Source organism: Thunnus thynnus, chromosome 5 (genome assembly GCF_963924715.1).
Source record: "Thunnus thynnus chromosome 5, fThuThy2.1, whole genome shotgun sequence".
Classification (NCBI taxonomy): Eukaryota; Metazoa; Chordata; class Actinopteri; order Scombriformes; family Scombridae; genus Thunnus; species Thunnus thynnus.
In genome coordinates, this window is record NC_089521.1 from 5,947,323 (window position 1) to 5,965,595 (window position 18,273).

Sequence of the window (18,273 nt, forward strand, 5' to 3'; positions counted from 1 at the left end):
AATTTAGCAAACAATATCTGGGAGATATTTGGGAGAGTTCTTTTGTATTGTTCATACTATCATGATGTAAAAGTGTCCATATTCCATGAAATATTCTGGTACAGATGATCAAAAACTGGAATGATTGTTCAATCTTCATGTTTAAAGCTCCCCTGTGGAATTTTCTTGCAAAAAAGTTTCTTACATTAAGTGTTTCTCACCGAAACTCATTGTGTGTATCCATGAGGCCTGACAAACATGTATTTACCTCCCTCATAAAACATTTGCAAAGTTTTTTTTTTGCATTGTTTACATCCTTGTTAACTCATTAGGAGTTTTCTTCTTCACTGCCTTTGTTGGAGCATTGCTGCACACATTACAGCCTCCTGTAGACCAGCTGAATAGTATAAAAAACATTGGCAGGAATGTGCATCACATCAGCCGCTTGTGTGCACAAGAACAAACAAAATGGGAACCCACTCAGAAGAACATAACAAGAGGTCACCAATTCCACATGGTACCTTTAAGTTTTCTAACTTTGTCTCAAAGGCCTGGATTATTCTAGTATTCATTCTGATTTCTTAAGTACTATATAATACATGTTTTGTCATTAACTAGGTATACTGTATACTGTAACTGTATGCATGACACAATAATTAAGACTTCATTTATTCATTCATTCATATTATACATTGCTGAAAGCCCCAATAATGACCCTATAAGCCTTTCCCACGACACACATTATAGCGTGTGTCAGTAGGAAAAGCACAGGTGTAATTAATAAAATTAGCAATGGCTACATTAGCTGCTTCAGTTCCAAAGCATCTAGCATTGTGTATGTTGCCTCATTGTCACACTGGGACACCTGGATAGAACAGAGCCACCTGTGCTTTCCTGAAATGACAAGTCAAAATACCTACTAGTAAAGATATCAATAGATATCTTTGGGCCTTGTCTGTTTCTGGTCATGTGTTTCCTTTCTCAACTTTGATTTTATCTGTATGGGCTCATATTCAAGGTTGGCGAGTGAAAAAACCTCTGCTTTCACTGTATTCATATGTAAATTCAGTCAGGTGCTCCCAACAGTTTGCAGTAATGACAACCCATTGTGTATTCTTTATTTTTTAACCAACATTTATACTTGTGATACATGTTGTCAGATATCTTGGCTGATCAGACCTCTGCTAAGGTTGAAGTTTGGCCGGTCCATGCTGGGACCAAACTAAACATACCGATAAGAATGATAAAGATGTAAGTTGTACCACTCAGCCACCTTATATAAGTACAATTTTGAGATACTGTACTTTATTTGAGTATTTCCCTTTTATGCTATTTTATCCATTCACTCTTTACTCCAATAATACTCAAAAACCCATAATGAATGTATAAATTACAATGCACTGTTATACAGTAAATGTAAGTATGAATGCAGGACTTATACGTTTAAGTGAGCATTTTCAGACTGTATTATTGGTACTTTTACTGAAAATCCAGATGAGACAGCATTTCGAGAGTATCTAACTTCCACATTGTGACGTATTTCTGAGTGAAACAGGGTAAACAGGCAGGACATAATGTTGGGAGGAATTTGATTTGAACGTTGAAAAGTGGGCATGTCATAATGAATCTTAGCACTGTGCCGCTAAAAGTTGAAGATTGATTGACTGATGGATGGATGTCATGATAAAACATCATAATTTGTTTTACAGAATGAAAACACGATTGGATTTTGATATAAGAATACAAAGAAATTGAGTTTTTTGGTATTTTTTTGTCATATATTGTTAAATATTTGCACAATAGGACCGAGGATGTGATCTAAAAGGGTTAAAAAGGCATTTCTCATTTCATCTCGACTTGAAGTAAATGTATTCTGAATACCTCTACCACCACTGACAGCCTGTATTTTGCCACCAAGCCGTGAGATGAGCTTTAATCAGCAAAAATAAGTGAAATCATATGTGTTGTTGGATCATAGGTGTGTAAGGCCTTTAAATCTTGTTTGTCTTGCAAAAGGGTGTATTGGGGGATGAGAAGTTGATATTCTGTATCCAGTTTCATTAGTTAAGTTATTTATAATTAAGTTATCCATAAATCTACAGACCTGTCAACCCTGGATGAATTTTTTGAATACCACATCAGTGACCTAGATGCGTCAGATGCAAATCACTACTGTTCGTACATTGAATTATTGTACATAATTTGCATACATACTCATAACAGTACAACATTTGCATACATGCAGCAGTCAAACAGACAAAAAAGTGAGGGAAGCACTGATATGAAAATTCTTGATACCAATTTCAGATCGTTAAAAATATCTGCAGATGCCAGTACTGTTAGTTGGTCATTTATGTATGTAGTTTGTCCATTTGTCTTTCACCTGCCTAAACAAAGCTGACCAACGAACACAATTTCACTGAGGCTACACACTAACATACCATTACTGCTGCATTTATATAGTTTCTATTTGTTTACACCTTCACAATAATCAAACTTTAAGCCAATTAGATTTTTGAAAATATGATTTTCAGCTTATTTGAAAAGATGATGACAATGCAGCTGTAAAACCCAAACCAGCCTAAACAGACTAAACTCATTTGCAAAGGTAAAGGGACTGGGGTTGATGTGGAAAGTAGAAATTGTGAATTGCATTACTAAATGCTCCACTTAGCTAGCTGCTAACTTTAAGTGTTTGCTGTTTCATGCTCAACAGATAGCTTACAGTTAGTTTATCAGAGCTTTTTACCTGAAAACAGCTGCATGCTGCGTATAGGAATAAGAGAGTGAGAGCAGTGAGACTGAACTAAAACAGTAAATGTGCCATAAAGCCAAAAGGAATGAGGAGAGGCTAAAAGACTTTATGCTATACTTAAAGGTGCAGAGTGTAGGATTTAGTGGTATCTAGCAGTGAGATTGCAGATTGCAACAAACTGAATATCCCTCCCCTCCCAAGCATGTAGGAGAACCTACAGTGGCCACAAAACTCTCAAAAAATGCAAAAGGCCCTCTCTAGAGCCAGTGTTTGGTTTGTCCATTCTGGGCAACTGTAGAAACATGGCGGTGCAACATGGCGGTCTCCATGGAAGAGGCCCTGCTCCCTATATAGATATAAAGGGCTCATTGTAAGGTAAAGAAAACACAATTCTTATTTTCAGGTGATTATACACTAATTAAAACATACTTATGAATATTATATTCCATTTCTGCCAAGTCTGTTCTGCTAGATGCCACTAAATTCTACACACTGCATTTTTAAATTACTACTTTTAACCATAACCCACAGGTGATTAATGTCAGTATTAGCTTGTTGTCCTTTGCTGTTAATAGGAGCTAATTTTTTTTTTTTTCTCAAAACAAATATGGAGCACTGAAATACGTCCTACAAAACAGGGGGTAGACATAAGGAGATTTGTTTTTTTAGAAAGAGTTGATCTAAATAGTGTCAATACATAAAAACAGCTAAATGTTTGTAGGCTTTCTTTACTTTACATTAAATAATCAACAGTGCTGCCAGCTGGTATTCGCCCTGAGTTTAAAGCCTTTTCACCATTTTCTTGTTCAATATTACCATTAAATGCACTATAGTGTTATTCAGTTATAGTTGTAGACAGTTACTGATAGGGAGACCATTTGATCATAGACATAGAAGCCAAAGTAGATCATTACTGGTAACTTGGTTTAGTGTGAACATTAACATCAAAAAAACTGACTGCATGACACCCCTGGTTGAGGCTGTCAATAAAGCCATTGATGTCCACTTTGAATTTCTCTTTAGCAAACAGGCTACATAATAATCTGTTGCAACTATAAAGCTGTAAGTCAGAGCAGGTTGAGCTATTTGCATTGAAATATTCTGATTGGCTGAGGACACACTGCAAACATTGTTGATGTTCTGTACTTGGCAGCGTCAGGATGTGCTCATATATGTTTGTTTTTTTTTTTCACGGTACTTTGCAAGAGGTCTAATCCATGTTTTCTATATCTGTCCTAAGTAGAACATTTAGATACAGCATCTAATGTGACTACTGAAAGTGGACAAAACTACAGTTACACTGACCAGCTATCTAGCTTCAAAGGCCCTCAGCGGCATGAGGCTGAGACAGAGATGAAACACCAAAACGCACACACACACGCGTGCGCGCACACACACACACACACACAGCAGGGAGAGAGAGATGAGAGATATAGGCCTTGTCCGACAGCTGAGATATAGCACAAGAGCCCTGGGGAGTTTCAGGGGATTTCCACCGAGGGAATCGGACACGTTGTCTGATTTACACTAACACTTTGGCTAAACTTATGATAAAAGTTCACAAAAGAAACATTGCTTTATCTGTCTTTATCCATCTCTGCCTCCATCTGTCTCGGTCTCTGTTTTCTGCTCTGCTGCTTTGTCTTTCTTTCTCTCTCCATCAAACACTGTGGTGGCTGTTGGTAAAGGGCATTTTAAAGTTGTGAATGTACCGTCATCTAACTCAAGATTTCATTTCCACCATCAATTTAAAAAAGTGTTTTCATAGCTTATTGTGAAGCCAAAGGTCGTAAAGGTGATACTAGGAAATTTAAAAAAAGCTATAAGCAACTTTGGACTAGGGAGGATGAGACAAACTGTAGAGCGAGTTTTGGAGAGGAAGCAACATGAGGGGAGTGAAAGAGAGTTGAGAGAGGCTGAAAGAAAACACGTTCATTTTTATCTGCCTTTTTTTAAGTGAGAGGGGAGCCAAGGAATGCAATGAGGAATCTGGTGAGAGATAAAGAGAGGAAAGTGGATGGTACTGTACTGTACGTGTGTGTGTGTATGTGTGTGATGATTGCGCAACTGTTAGTGTATATTAACATGTGCATAGGATCTAAATGATGGCTGAACTCTGTTTCTTTGTCTTGTCACTCACAAGCGTGCTCTCTAATCATGTTTTAAATGTTTTAGTTACAAAAGTTCAGTTGCATATTTCAAAAACTGTGACAATTATAGAATTATATGTAATATTTCATGGATATCTTTGCTTTATGGTGTAAAAAACTATTATACTGATTAATATTAAAGGATAACCATATTTTTAAAAAACAACAAAGAAACTTATAAATGAATAAATAAAGACCACAGAGACAAACTGTTACTGTATCAAAACAGCCACAATACATTTACACAGAGAGAAACCTTCATTTTATCGCACACTTTTGAGTACAAAATGTTTCACTGACATTTGCTTTTTTATGACCCAAATATTAATACACATCAAAGAAAGAAAAAAAGAAAGTATAAACAGTTCCTGGATCCATCCAAAGAAAGTCTAAAATATATCAGTTAAGTTACATATTTTCCCCATGGAAAGAGCTCAGTTCCCATGGTGAAGAAGTATTATTTACATCTTGACCATAATGTCCTGGCCACAGAGCCAGTGTGACCCAGCAGACATATTTTAGAGCTTGCAGTGTCTAAAACACTGCCAAAGTCCAGCAATATTTACACACCACAGAAACAAGAGACTCAGACGATTAAGCTCCAAGAGCGCTGAGCTCTGCTAAAAAAAAAAAAACAAATCAGATTCTCACATTACTCAAAAACAAAAGTGGACATCTGCAGCAGATTTTTAAAATACAAACTTAAAGGCATATTTGTGTTTGCAATGTACTTTATTATGCTGACCAGAAAAAAAAACACCACACACTTACATTGCAAACACCGCCTACAATGTCAGATGTAAATTATTCACTTAATTGGATCTTTTTAAATTAAAGCCAACTTTATCTTTTATGGTATAACTATGAAAACTATTAGAAAAGGTTGAGAGGGCTACAAAGAGATGCTATTTCACCTCTCTCCCTTTAAATCATTCCAGTGAAAACAATGTCTGTCCACAAAAAGAAAATAAATAAGTAGTTCAACATAAGAGATATTTACAACAGCTGAAAAAGCGCTAAGCTTTGGGCGCATGGATGCATCTGATCCTGACCTCTGACCTCCCTGTACACACACTGGTGGTGGTTGGTGCCAAGAGAAAAGACAAAAATTGGGGATAAGAAATGAAATATCACCTTTTAGTTAAGATGGAAATATTTTGTCTGAGATACTTCAGGACTTTACATCTGCCTAACACAGCATTTTATGCCTGTGATAAAAAACAAAACAAAAACTGATATAAAGAAACATTAAATGATGCTCTTCTCAGTTGTTTTCTATCAGGATAATCTAGAAGAGCTCATGTGCTTTTGACTTTCTGAAGCGTCAATTTACAACCAGAGCAAAGATTTCTGTAAAGGATGGGTCTGATAGTATTAAGTATTTCATTTATAGTCAACAAATCTCATGACAAGACCAAAACCAACAATGAACTGATCCTACTAACAAGTTTTTCAAGTTTAATCACCAATAAAACGCACTATTTACACCTGTTTGGGTCATATTTGCTAAAAAAAAAACAAAAAAAAAAAACTACAGTGCCAGTCTGTTTAAGAAAATTCCTTAGCATTTTTTTTTTTTTTTTAAATTAAAGTTTTTTTGTGACCCATTTTTAAAAGTCTTCAGTAGGAATGAATGACCTTGGTGCTGAGAGCTACAGACAGGCTGGGAAAGTCTTTAGAGACAGACTGAGTGTGTATTCAGAGTGAAGACAACCCTGCGTTAAATAAATGCAAGAGAGAGGCATGTTCTCTCAGGTACCAGTGAGATGATGAAACACAATCCAGAAGGTCCAGTTTGAGTGACAGATCCGTGAGTTTGAATGCTCATCAGATGCCGAAACACTGGACAGTGGCTTATAATATTACAAGGAAGGATATCACAACTCTGGAAAGTGTTATTTAGGATTAGCATTACTTTATCTTGGGTTGTGAGGATTGTAAGATGTAAACAGTAGAAATGCAAAGTAATCCACTAGGAATGTGCACTTGCATGTATTTGACTGGCCGAGGCAGAGCCCTGACAGATGACATCGCATTCTGTTTTGGCAAAAGTTGAGCCTGTGTGTTTTTTGTCAGAGCCCTCTGTGTCAAGGCAGTGAAGTGAGGGCTCAGTGCCAAATGTCAGCCTAACACATAGTTGGTTTCAGCCTTTTCATGGAATTTCTTGGCATTATAAAAATATAGGATATGAGAGTTCCCAAGACAGACTATTTAACTAACAGACTTCAGAATCTTTCATGACTCTTAGGGCGTCTTCGTTGTTTAGTTGGGTTGAACTGGACTCTGCTACTTTGGTATGATTCATTTGGGCAGATCTGAACACAGCAATTGTATTCGGGTGTGGACAAACACAACCGTCACAAACAAATTCTGAAGCAGTTGATTTGTGTTGGGAACGTCATCCGCCCTTGATCTGACCTAACTACAAGGAGTACTCTGCACCATAACAGGGTGTGATTTGCATGCTGGGATGCAGATGAGTAAAGTCAACCGTTGGACTAATAATGACGTATGTTGCAGATAGGTTAGGGCAGATAGGACCTTTTTCAGTACGTTCTTCTGTGTTTATGTACTCGCTCCCACCCCAAACACATCTAATCAATGAGAGGAGTGAACGTTCTCACATGGCTTTTGTTGAAGCATTTTAATTCGCTTGAATTTTCAACGCACCCTTAGACAGATTTACTTTCTGTCTTAGGCTGTAGACTGTGGTATCTAATTTGTAAAATCAAAATAATGTATAACTATTATTAAAGGGGAGCTCCACAGATTTTACATATCAATGTGTGTTTCCAGGTGTTGGGGAGTACTGCTGCATATTTGAAAAAAGTTACATAAGGTTTTTGTGTCTGCAGAGGGAGCTGTGTGAAATCTGTGTGGAGTTAGAAAGAAGCGAGATTACCAGACCTAGTTGCTCCTCATCTCTGCTGGAGGCTTCACTGGCTGCTATCAGCAGACTAAACTGTAGACGGTTGAGTTGCTTTGTGGGTAATGTAGGCACCAGGTTTTGGGGAGGAAGAATGCATGGAATAAAAAAGGATGATATCTCTTGTTCTGCTATATTTCTTTGAAGCTGTCTGTTGTGAATTTGACAATGTTATAGGAGTGCAATGCTAAATCAGTGGAGTGTTGTTTTGACTTTTTTAAGGGACGTATCAGGACACAGAGCTTTAGAGGCCACTGTGGTTGCAAAGGTGATAACCAGGTTTGGATTAACCAGAGACAGAATATATAAACAGATGTAAGCCCGATGTTTACATGTAAAACTGTGATATCGACTGAACACAGACTCAGATGGCCAGCTGGAGCTTGGTGAGGTTCCTCTGATGCATGTTGTGGTGCCGCACCAACTCATCACTCCGGGCAAACTTCTTCTGACAGTTCGGCCACCGGCAGTTAAACGGTTTCTCGCCTGAGAGGAAGAGATGTGGGATGGATGGACAGGTTGGAAGAGACAGAATGATGGATTGAAGAAGACGTGGAGCAAGACGTGTAATGACAGGAGGGGGAGAATTAGGACAGGAGGGGTTTGAAAATGAAAATGAAAGAAATATTAGAATATTATGTTGATTGTAAGTGGAATGGGAAGATTAAACAGACTATGAAGACTTTTAAAATCTAATCCATGATGGCACAAGTATAAGAATAAATACATGTTGATATTTAAATATTTTTGCAATATAGTTATATATGTAAACATCAAATGGATGAAGAAGAAATGGAAAAATAAAAGTTTACGCACTTGTTTTACCTGTATGAGTCCGGGTGTGTGTCTTAAGGTGGTCAGACCGAGAGAACTTTCTCTGACACGTCTCGCATTGGAAGGGTTTAACTCCTAAACACATGTACAGTATGCATGCACGCACACATACACACACATACATTCACACAAACAAGCCCAAGTAGACACACACACACACACACACACACACACACACACACACACAGAAAACACATGTTCAATCACACAGACACACACACACAGACACAGAGAGAGATAGAAAAATACAGTAGAGCAAAGGCTTGCAGGGAAGCCATTCCAAAGTCTGGCCAGCCTTTAGTAACTTCATCTGAGGGGAGGACAGTATAGCGCGCTACCATATACAAAATGCGAACTGTGCACTTCAAAAGACTGCATTGTCCAAAAAATGGCTGTCATGCGAACAGGTGAGGAGAGCAAGTAGAGAGAGCAAAGACAAGGAACTGAAAGGAAAAAGTGTGACAAAATAAAGACAGAGAGGCAGATTCAGTAAAAATAATCAAACCTGTGTGCCTCCTCTGGTGTCTTTTGAGCTGGTCGGAGCGAGAAAACCTCCGGCCGCAGTCTGTGAACTCACACTGGTAAGGTTTCTCCCCTGGACAAAGACAAGAGAGAGGATGCAGAGAGTTAAACTGAGTTGGAAATGATTTTATGTCTTGTTGTATCCCTATTTTGTGACATAACACTGCTGTTCTTCTTGTAACCACTAACAGACAACAGTTAAAAAATATTCTGCAACAATTTTGATAATCTATTTACTGTTTAAGTAATTTTCTTAAGCACAAATGTCATATGTTCAGTTATACTCATTCTTCTGTAATAGTAAACTGAAGATCTTGTGGTTCTGGACTGTTGGTGGGACAAAAAAAATGAAATGTCCCCATAAAATGAAAATAAAATGCATCTAATTCACAAAGGCAGCCACATGATAAAAGCACCAAATTTGCCTGTGAGACATTTTAACAATATTCATTCATTAATCACATTCATTTGAAGACATCAGTGCAATTACTTCAATTAGCCAAAGGGCATCATCTACAAGCCTCTACACCAGTGTCTCCCAGAGTGGTATCTGAAACACCCTAGGGTGCCTTGAGGATAAGCCAAAGATGTATTTCAATCTCTTCATACTATATATTTCTCAATAATGATTCATTATCAGCAAAGACATTGAATGCTTGAATGCATTAAAAACTGAATCAATGTATTGTCATTATGTCATATGTGCAGGTTTTTGCCCTTAAAACCTAAAATTAAGATTATTTTACTTTTCAACAGAATAATTTTTTTTTTTACCGTCATTTTAAGTTAAATATTTATCTAGAAATCTGCACAGCAACATGACCATGACAAGGACAGATTATAAAACTGAGGCTAGTGAAAACATCATTTATTTGCTCTCCTAATGCTAAACTTAAAACCTTTGATTGAATAGGAGCATGTGGTCATGGCATTAAAAGCACATGTCAGAAGTTGTTTAATATATGTAATATTGCAGCGCAGATGGCATCCTGCCAGTTTTACCTGTGTGTTTGCGACTGTGCATCTGCAGATGAGACAGCTTGAAGTAACGTTTGTTGCATCCTGGGTAGGCACACATGAAGGGACGCTTCTCACTGCTCTCTGACCGCACTATTGCTGGAGCGATGCTGGGCACCCGCCGTACATCCTGCACAGACACACACACACACACACACACACACACACACACACACACACACACAACCCAAACACTTTAATTTAAACCCAAACCACTCTAGTAAGATTTAACAAAAACTCTCCCTGGACATCAATAATTGAACCAGTAAAATGTAATTTAAATAACAGGCAATTAAATCTGTCCTGTGTGTAAATAAGAGCATGTGATCTGCTGGCTCATTGGGATCATTATAATAAAATGCTCATATATTCATTAGATGGGAATTAGCAGTAAAATGACCCCAGACTGACTGCAGCCCAGAGGGAGCTGTTAGTCACGCCGTTTAGACAGACCCCCTTCCAGAGCGCCCCATTATAACCTTGCTGCTCACTGCAGAATCTGTAGGAGAAGAATAACAGGACATAACACATGGCTGTACAAAAAAAAATTTAATTTTGTATTTTAGTTCATCTGCAGAATAAATCATAGCAAGTTTTTGTCATGCCCTCAAATGTTACAACCTATATCTTTTTGGTATTGCTATGTCAGCCCCATGCATGACATTTCTGCACTTTCTTCACACTTCCTTTATCTCTTCCTCTTTTTCTCAACTGTTTCCTCTTTATACCACTCTTCCCAAAACATTCCTCCTTTCTCCCCTCTCTGCCTTCACACTCCTTCTTTCTCCCCCTCCCGCAGCCATCTGCTCTTCATTTCCTCGGTGTTTAGCATAATGGCTCCAGAGACAGGCCTGCTGTACATTTAGCAGGTATTGATAAGTAGGCTACATTACAGCTATTACATACTGGAATAAGAGCCACTTCCAGTGTCCAAGTAAAATTAACTGCCACATTCAACCTAAAATCTCACATTATGAAACAGTATACCGTGACCTTAATAATCTCAAGGTAATCTACAGTATGCAAGATACATACTGCACAATACTAAGTGCTCATGTGCAACATGTCGTTCATGAATGCAAAATAAATCCCAACACGTTGTTAATCCAGTTGACACAGCTAATGATCAAAGACATGAGATGCAAAATACAAATTTTAAATGATTAAGTGTCAAATAAATAAAAGACTTTTTAAAATAAACAATCAAATGAATAAAATACAATTGTAAAATGTATAATTTAAGCAATAAATTGCAAAATCATTAAAGAAATCATTAAAACTTGACCTCATCATTATGAAATGCTAATTTATCATTCTTATTTTATAGTAATATTAGCTAGCTACTGTTGGCTAGACTGTCTTTTTGTTCCTCACAGAGTTGTGTGTCTTTCTGAGGATCATTTTTAGAATCAAAAAGTTGCCAAAGTAACTCTAAATTAACCAGCTAGCTGCTGTTAACACTGACTCTTCGGTTTGATGTCAGTAATAGCACCAGCTCACAAACCTTACGAACTAGTTAGCAGGCTAGCTAGGTAGCATGTGTAGCCTTGTTATGCTAAATAAAAGGAAACTGTTTATTTGCAGCAGCAAGTATTTGTTTGATTCAGAATTACTTGAGTATTGTTGTTGCTGTAGCAAACAGAAGTTAGCTAGCTAAATTTGTTAGCATTGCTGAGCTTGCTAAAAGAGGCTGTGATTGGCTGAAAAGGGACAAAATAAAAGAGTAACTGGGGAAAATGCTGTTATGATCGCCAATAAAACTGTTATTATTATAGTAAAATAAGAATTATGATATAGTACAATAATGTGTTGAAATGGTTAATTTATACATTTTATACAACTTATTCATGTGGTTATTTATTTCATAATTACTTATTCAAGATTCAAGATTAAAAAAACTTTAATGTCCCTGAGGAGCAATTTGCTTTACAGACAGTAGTCCAACACAAACACATACAATACATCATACACAACACAGCACAAGACCCATATCTCCTACACTGTCACCATGAATCATGGAAAAAGAGAGAAAGGCGTGATGACATCCGAGGTTATAGTTTGTTTAAAAAACCAATAGCAGATGGAACAAAGGACAATCTGTATCTATTAGTACTACCTTTGGGGAGACTAAACCTCCATCCTGATGGAAGCAACTGGAACTCAACATGTAAAGGTTGTTGAGGGTCCAAAACAATAGTCTGTGCCTTTGAGATGACCCTCACTTCATACAGGTGCTGAAGGTGATTAAGGGTAGCACCAGTAATCTTGTGGCAAACTTGACAATTTTTTCCAGTTTGTTCCTGTTTTTAGGACTTAGACTGCAAAACCAGCAAATCGTAGAAAAAGAAAGGACAGACTCAACAAAAGAAGAATAAAACATTTTCATCAATGTCATGTCCACATTAAAACTTTAAGCTCAAGGTGATGTCTTCAAATTTAATCTTCTTGTCTAGGACAGTGTCCAAATACTTATATTTCTGCACTGCCACCACTGGCTCACCCTTAATCACACACTGCAGGGGCAAAGGAAAGGGATCTCCTCCAAAAATCAATACACATTTCTTTGGCCTTAGCCACATTTATTTATACTGGTCACACCAGTTAACATATTCATCAAAGACTGGGCCATGATCTTGATCCACACCCAGCAGAAGACTCACAATCACAGAGTCATCAGCATACTTAAGGACAAATCTTGATACATGATTGCTCTGACACTCATTTGTATATAAGTGGAAGATGAGAGTTTACTGGACAGAGTTCTATTAACCCGGACCCTCTGAGATCTGTTTGTTAAGAAGTCAGTGACCAACATACTGTGCTAAAATCTGTATTAAAATTAGGTAAGAGTCTGTATGGAAGGACATGTGGCTGAATACTATTAAAAGCAGAAGAAAAGTCAATTAAAAGCAAATGTGCATGGTTCTTATTTCCCTCCAGGTGCCTCAGTAGAAGATTTAACAGAGTAGCTGTAGTGTCCTCCACTCCCCTCCTCACCCTGTAGGCAAACTGTGAGGGGTCCAACATGTCATCCACTGTGTGTAAAATTTCAGATTTGACTGTTTGATTGTTTTCATAATAAGGGATGTAAGAGATGTAAGGGCCACAGGGCGATAATCATTCAGTGCCTTAGGAGACTTAACCTTTGCCACTGGCACCCCAGTAGATTCCTTCCACATGCTATGAATGTTCTGTTGTTCCAAGGAGGACTGGAAAATATATGACAAAATACCCCACAGTTGCCAGGCACAACACTTCAATAATTTTCCCCCTATGCCATCTGAACCAGGGCTCTTCCTCTCTTTAATACAACCAAAAGATTTACACACAATCCCTTCATCAATTTTAATCTTACAGCCTGCAGGCCCATGTCTAAAATTAGAGAGCTCATCATTAAAATCATAGATATCAAACCTAGAGTAAAATTTCTTTAACTCTTCTGCCGATTCAGCATCAGGCTTCTCAGAATACAATACTCTTCTGTCCTTGTTCTGCATCCCAACCATGGACTTGATTCCTTTCCGAGCCAACCTTGAGTGCCCTTTATTTAGCTCACCCTCCACTTTTTTATACCTGATTTAAGATAGCTTTATCTCTCTTTTAACATGTTTAAATGCCTACGTTCTTTCATTGTTATCACCTTAATAATAAGACAGCTTCTTCTGATTAAGAGCATGTTTAAGCAATTTGCTAATCCGGGGCTTATTATTGGGGAAAATAGTACGTTTCACAAGGAATCAACATATTTTCACAAAAAGAGATGTAACTAGAAACTGTGTCTGTGAGATAATCTAAGTCAGAACATGAGTCTTTCAATAGATCCCATTCAGTACATTCAAAGCAGTCCTTCAGCTCCAGTGTAGAGTCTTCAGTCCAGACCAGAACAACCCTGAGCTCGATGTTCCCTCTCTTCAGGGTTGATTGATAAGTGGAGACCAAATGAACATTGCTGTGGTCTGACAAACCCAGAGGAGCCATCACATAAGATTTATAAGCTCCACTAATGGTGCTATAACACTAGTCCAATACTTTACCCTGTCTTGGTGGACAGGTGACGTACTGGAGGAAATGATTCAGGGACTTAGTCCTAAGACAATGATTAAAATCTCCCATGATAAAATTGGGTGCATCGGGACATATAGTCTATAGACGCTGCACAGTTTTGGCGAGGGTTGGTCTTACGTTAAGCACATTTGCCTTAGGGTGAATATGAACAACTGTGGCAAATAGTTGTGTAAATTCATGCAGAAGATAAAACACCATTGGGTGTTTACATACAGGCACACACCCCGCCTTGTGTTTTGCCAGTCAGGCGTGAATCACAATCCAGGCGCTAGAGTTGGCCGGAACCTTAAATTTCAAGATCAGCGTCAGAGTCGTGGTCTTTAAGTCAGTAAGTTTTAGCAAGGGAAATGATACAATAATGTCTGAACTCTGACAGAAACTTTGCACTTGCTTGTAGTTCATCTATTTCATTCCTTAATGACTGCATGTTGGGAAGTATGATGGAGGGCAGAGGAATACGACGCAGCTGCTGTCTCCGTAGTCTCTGACGCACTCCACCCCTCCTTCCTCACTTCCTCAGTCGAACAGTCTTGTTCCTAGTAGAGTTGACATTCTCTCCAAAATATTTTCGGATTGCCGGTGGAATTACAATTCCAGGCTCCAGTGCTGCTACGTTAGTAATGCGGCACTGAAGAAGAAACTCACGGCTGTACTTCAGTCCATGAGGTTGGTTGAACTCATGCAGAGTGAACACAGCCACAAAGTGTCAGAAACACTAGGAACTAATGTGCCACATCCATGATCGACAGATGACAGTGAGATCAAACAGATCACCATTCATACACTGAAAAGCAGTCAAGGACTGACATTGCATTTATTTATTTAACACTTTTAAGTCCGATACTAAAGTAACTGACAACTAATCCAGCAGCATCATAATCAGCAGTAATGCCTGTTTGCTGCAAATTAGTTCCGCAAAATTGACCGAGTGACCTCTTGATATGCAGAGTGATATAACTATCTATGATAAAGTATTTCTAATACATGTCCCTTAATCATATAGTTCAGTTTTCAACAAGCTGTGTAATACGTTTTTTTAAATCAACATTAATGAAGAATGAAATTCCATGGCTGTCAGCTGTATTTCCTTTGGCAGTGCTAAGAATTAGTATAAACCCTATAATAAAAATTACAGAGCAAAGCATCACTTTGCTACTCAATCCTTTTTCTCACATTTTAGCAGCTCTTAAATCATACTTTAAAAGACACAAGAGTGAGATATTGTTTATTCTTTTGTGCTGAGCCAGACCCCTTATGTGTGTTTTTTGCAATCCATTTCAATGAACAATGTAAAAAAAAAGGAGCAGGGTGAATGATGAAGCAGGCCTTGAAAAGAAAGAACGAAAAGATCCCAAAAAGTCCTGCTGTGGACTAAGAGCAGGTCTGGAGAATCTCTTGCTCCCTGTCCTTTAGAGCTGCTGACAGACAATAATTAAAATCTAATGATTTATTAACATGCTGATCCTCGTATGGAAACTGTATCTTTACCCAGTGTAACCCTATGTGTGTGTGTGTGTGTGTGTGTGTATGTGTGAGTGTGTGTTTCTCAGCTGCTAATGGATTTGTGGAAAAAGATTCCTCTTGGCCTTTAGAGCTGCCTTTTAAAAATGTCTGTGTATGCGTGTGTACGACGTGTCTTTGTGTGTGTGTGTGTGTGTGTGTGTGTGTGAGTGCATGTGTAGGCATTTTTGTGTGTGTTTGTAAATCTGTGCTCTGCTACATATCAGTATTTCCTCTTCACATCGCCTGGTCATTGCATCAGGCTTTCCACTCCTCCTCCTCCTCCTCGTCTCCCTCAGTCCACTCATTAAAACATTAAAGAAGTAACATGTTTATGGTTTATAACATTGTGAGTCCTACCTGTATGCCCCTGAAGACTCCATGTGTGTGTATGCGGTACTGCGTGCTGCAGCTGTACACCATGGGGGTGCTGGGGTCACTGTCGTAGCCCGCTGCATGGCTGCCAACACACAGGGGATGGAAAAAATCATGGAGTGATGATTATTATTTACATTGTTTCATCAGGTGATTTAATTGAGATCGTAAAAATGAATGCTGCATCAGTACTTAGTTGAACACTTTTTGAGCAGCTGTCTTTTCTGTGCAGGACCATCATTTTCACGAGCGTATGTAGAGGTAAAAGGAAGGTTTCCATGTGGACTGTTGCCACATTCAGTAAGATGAATGTAAAGCAGACAGGCATCAGATAACAAGATTCTTCAGTGCTGTAAATCCATACGATGTAACAAACAGTGGCAGAAATATAGAGCATGAACTGTTGTTTGACTGAGTGTACTGAGTGCAGGTAGGGTCATGAGGGCATCATTTTTCAAACATGTTCATCGTGTCACATACAGCCCATAATGCAAAACACAGACCAATCATTTGTCAGCTCACTGTAGAGATGTAAGTCGTATTGATGTACAAGGATGATTTTTTTTTTTTTTTGTCAGAGCGCCATATATCCAGCTGAACCCTGCAGAAGAAAGTTGTGCTGGTGTGTGCACTGTTTGTGTGTGTATATGTAGGTGCCTCTGTATGTTTGTTCATGTGTACAATAAGTTAAAGTGGAACTATGAGCTTTGCCAAAATAAGCCCTGATGCAAAATCAACAGTAGGGCTGCAATTAATAATTATTGTCATTATAGATTAATCTGTTGATTGATTCTCGATTAGTTGTTTGGTTCAGAAAATGTCAGAAAATGCAGAGCCAAGAGTGACGTCCTCAAATGTCTTGTTTTGTCCACAACAGTCCACAACCCAAAGATATTCAGTTTACTGTCATAGAAGACTAAAGAAACCAGAAAATATTTACATTTAAGAAGCTGGACTAGGAGAATTTGGACATATTTTTCTTACAAAATGTCTCCAAACAATTAATTTATTATCAAAATAGTTGGCGATTAATTTGATAATTGGCAACGACTCGATTAATCAACTCATCATTGCAGCTCTAATCAACAGGCTGTTTGGAATATGTACAGGAAGAGGCATTTACATTCAAGAACACGTGCAGGTTGACTTCATGTTTTACAGGTGACTGCAGTCATCAACCACAGTAATTTACAGTATTTGTACAGGTTATATTTTAAAACATATTTGCAGGCTGTCATATCATCATCTATTTAATGTCAAAAATGATGCTGTTAACAGTTCCAGTATCGTTGACAGTTGTCAGTCATGTGCATAATAGGGTGGGTTTTTTAAGAATATTTATTTTGTAGTAATATTTTAAAAATTATTTGTTTTCAGGAGGAAAAAAAAAAACATGTCAAATACCAGCATGTAGGTCGGTTACATCGTGATCTCAGTCTCTCCCCTCTGCTCCGCTGTTATGTCTATCAGCAGGTCTCAACGAGGGGAGTCACATCCACCTGCTACATGACACACATTTCCTTATTTGGACATCACTCCTGGAGTTGGGGGTGTTTCCCAGAGATAAAGCTGAGTTACTGACACAAGCAAAGTGCTCCCAAAGGACTCTCCATAACCTGTTGTTCCCCTTTCCACAAAGTTAGGTTGTAAAAAATAGGCAATAAATGAAAAGTGCAAAGCAAGAACTGTTCTTCTCTACATATTACATGCTGTGCTGTCTCTGTGTTATGGGTGTATAAATAAGTAAAGGTCTGTCTGCACATTTTCAATGCACTTGGTTTTAGCTCCATAGTCAGTGTAGTCGTCTATGATCTGGGAGACTGGAGTTCGAGACACAGTGTGGGAACTTCCTTCGTAAGATAGTTTATTGATAAACACTTTAACACTTTAATATCCTAAAATTAAAAGCATAATAAAAACAAAATTTTTAAGCAAACAATTTTTTACACCTATTTCCACTTTTATTCAAATACAAATATAAATTAAAGCTGAGAGCAGCGATGATTGAGCCCTCGCTCCTTCACGCACATTGGGGTGCACCACAGTCAAACTACACCACAGTTGAACTGCAGTTATTGCAGAGCAACAAGTTACAGCAACATATTTACCAGACGGCCCCTGACATGGATATACATTTTCATGAATATTGG

The 18,273-nt window shown here is 38.1% G+C and overlaps 1 protein-coding gene across 6 annotated transcripts in view; it reads right to left on the reverse strand.

Annotated features, from left to right (window-relative positions):
- Positions 1–5,096: 5,096 nt before the first annotated feature.
- Positions 5,097–18,273, reverse strand: part of wt1a (WT1 transcription factor a) — a 33,701-nt gene continuing 20,524 nt past the window's right edge. For 3 of the 6 annotated variants that reach the window (XM_067588874.1, XM_067588873.1, XM_067588876.1), the window contains 5 exons: positions 16,109–16,208; positions 10,169–10,313; positions 9,150–9,239; positions 8,627–8,719; positions 5,097–8,296 (listed from right to left, as the gene is read on the reverse strand). In XM_067588874.1, the coding sequence (XP_067444975.1) occupies positions 8,175–8,296; positions 8,627–8,719; positions 9,150–9,239; positions 10,169–10,313; positions 16,109–16,208 (550 nt within the window). In that variant the 3' untranslated portion in view covers positions 5,097–8,174. The remainder of the gene's footprint in view (positions 8,297–8,626; positions 8,720–9,149; positions 9,240–10,168; positions 10,314–16,108; positions 16,209–18,273) is intronic. The other 3 variants (XM_067588875.1, XM_067588877.1, XM_067588879.1) reach the window with 2 other exon arrangements.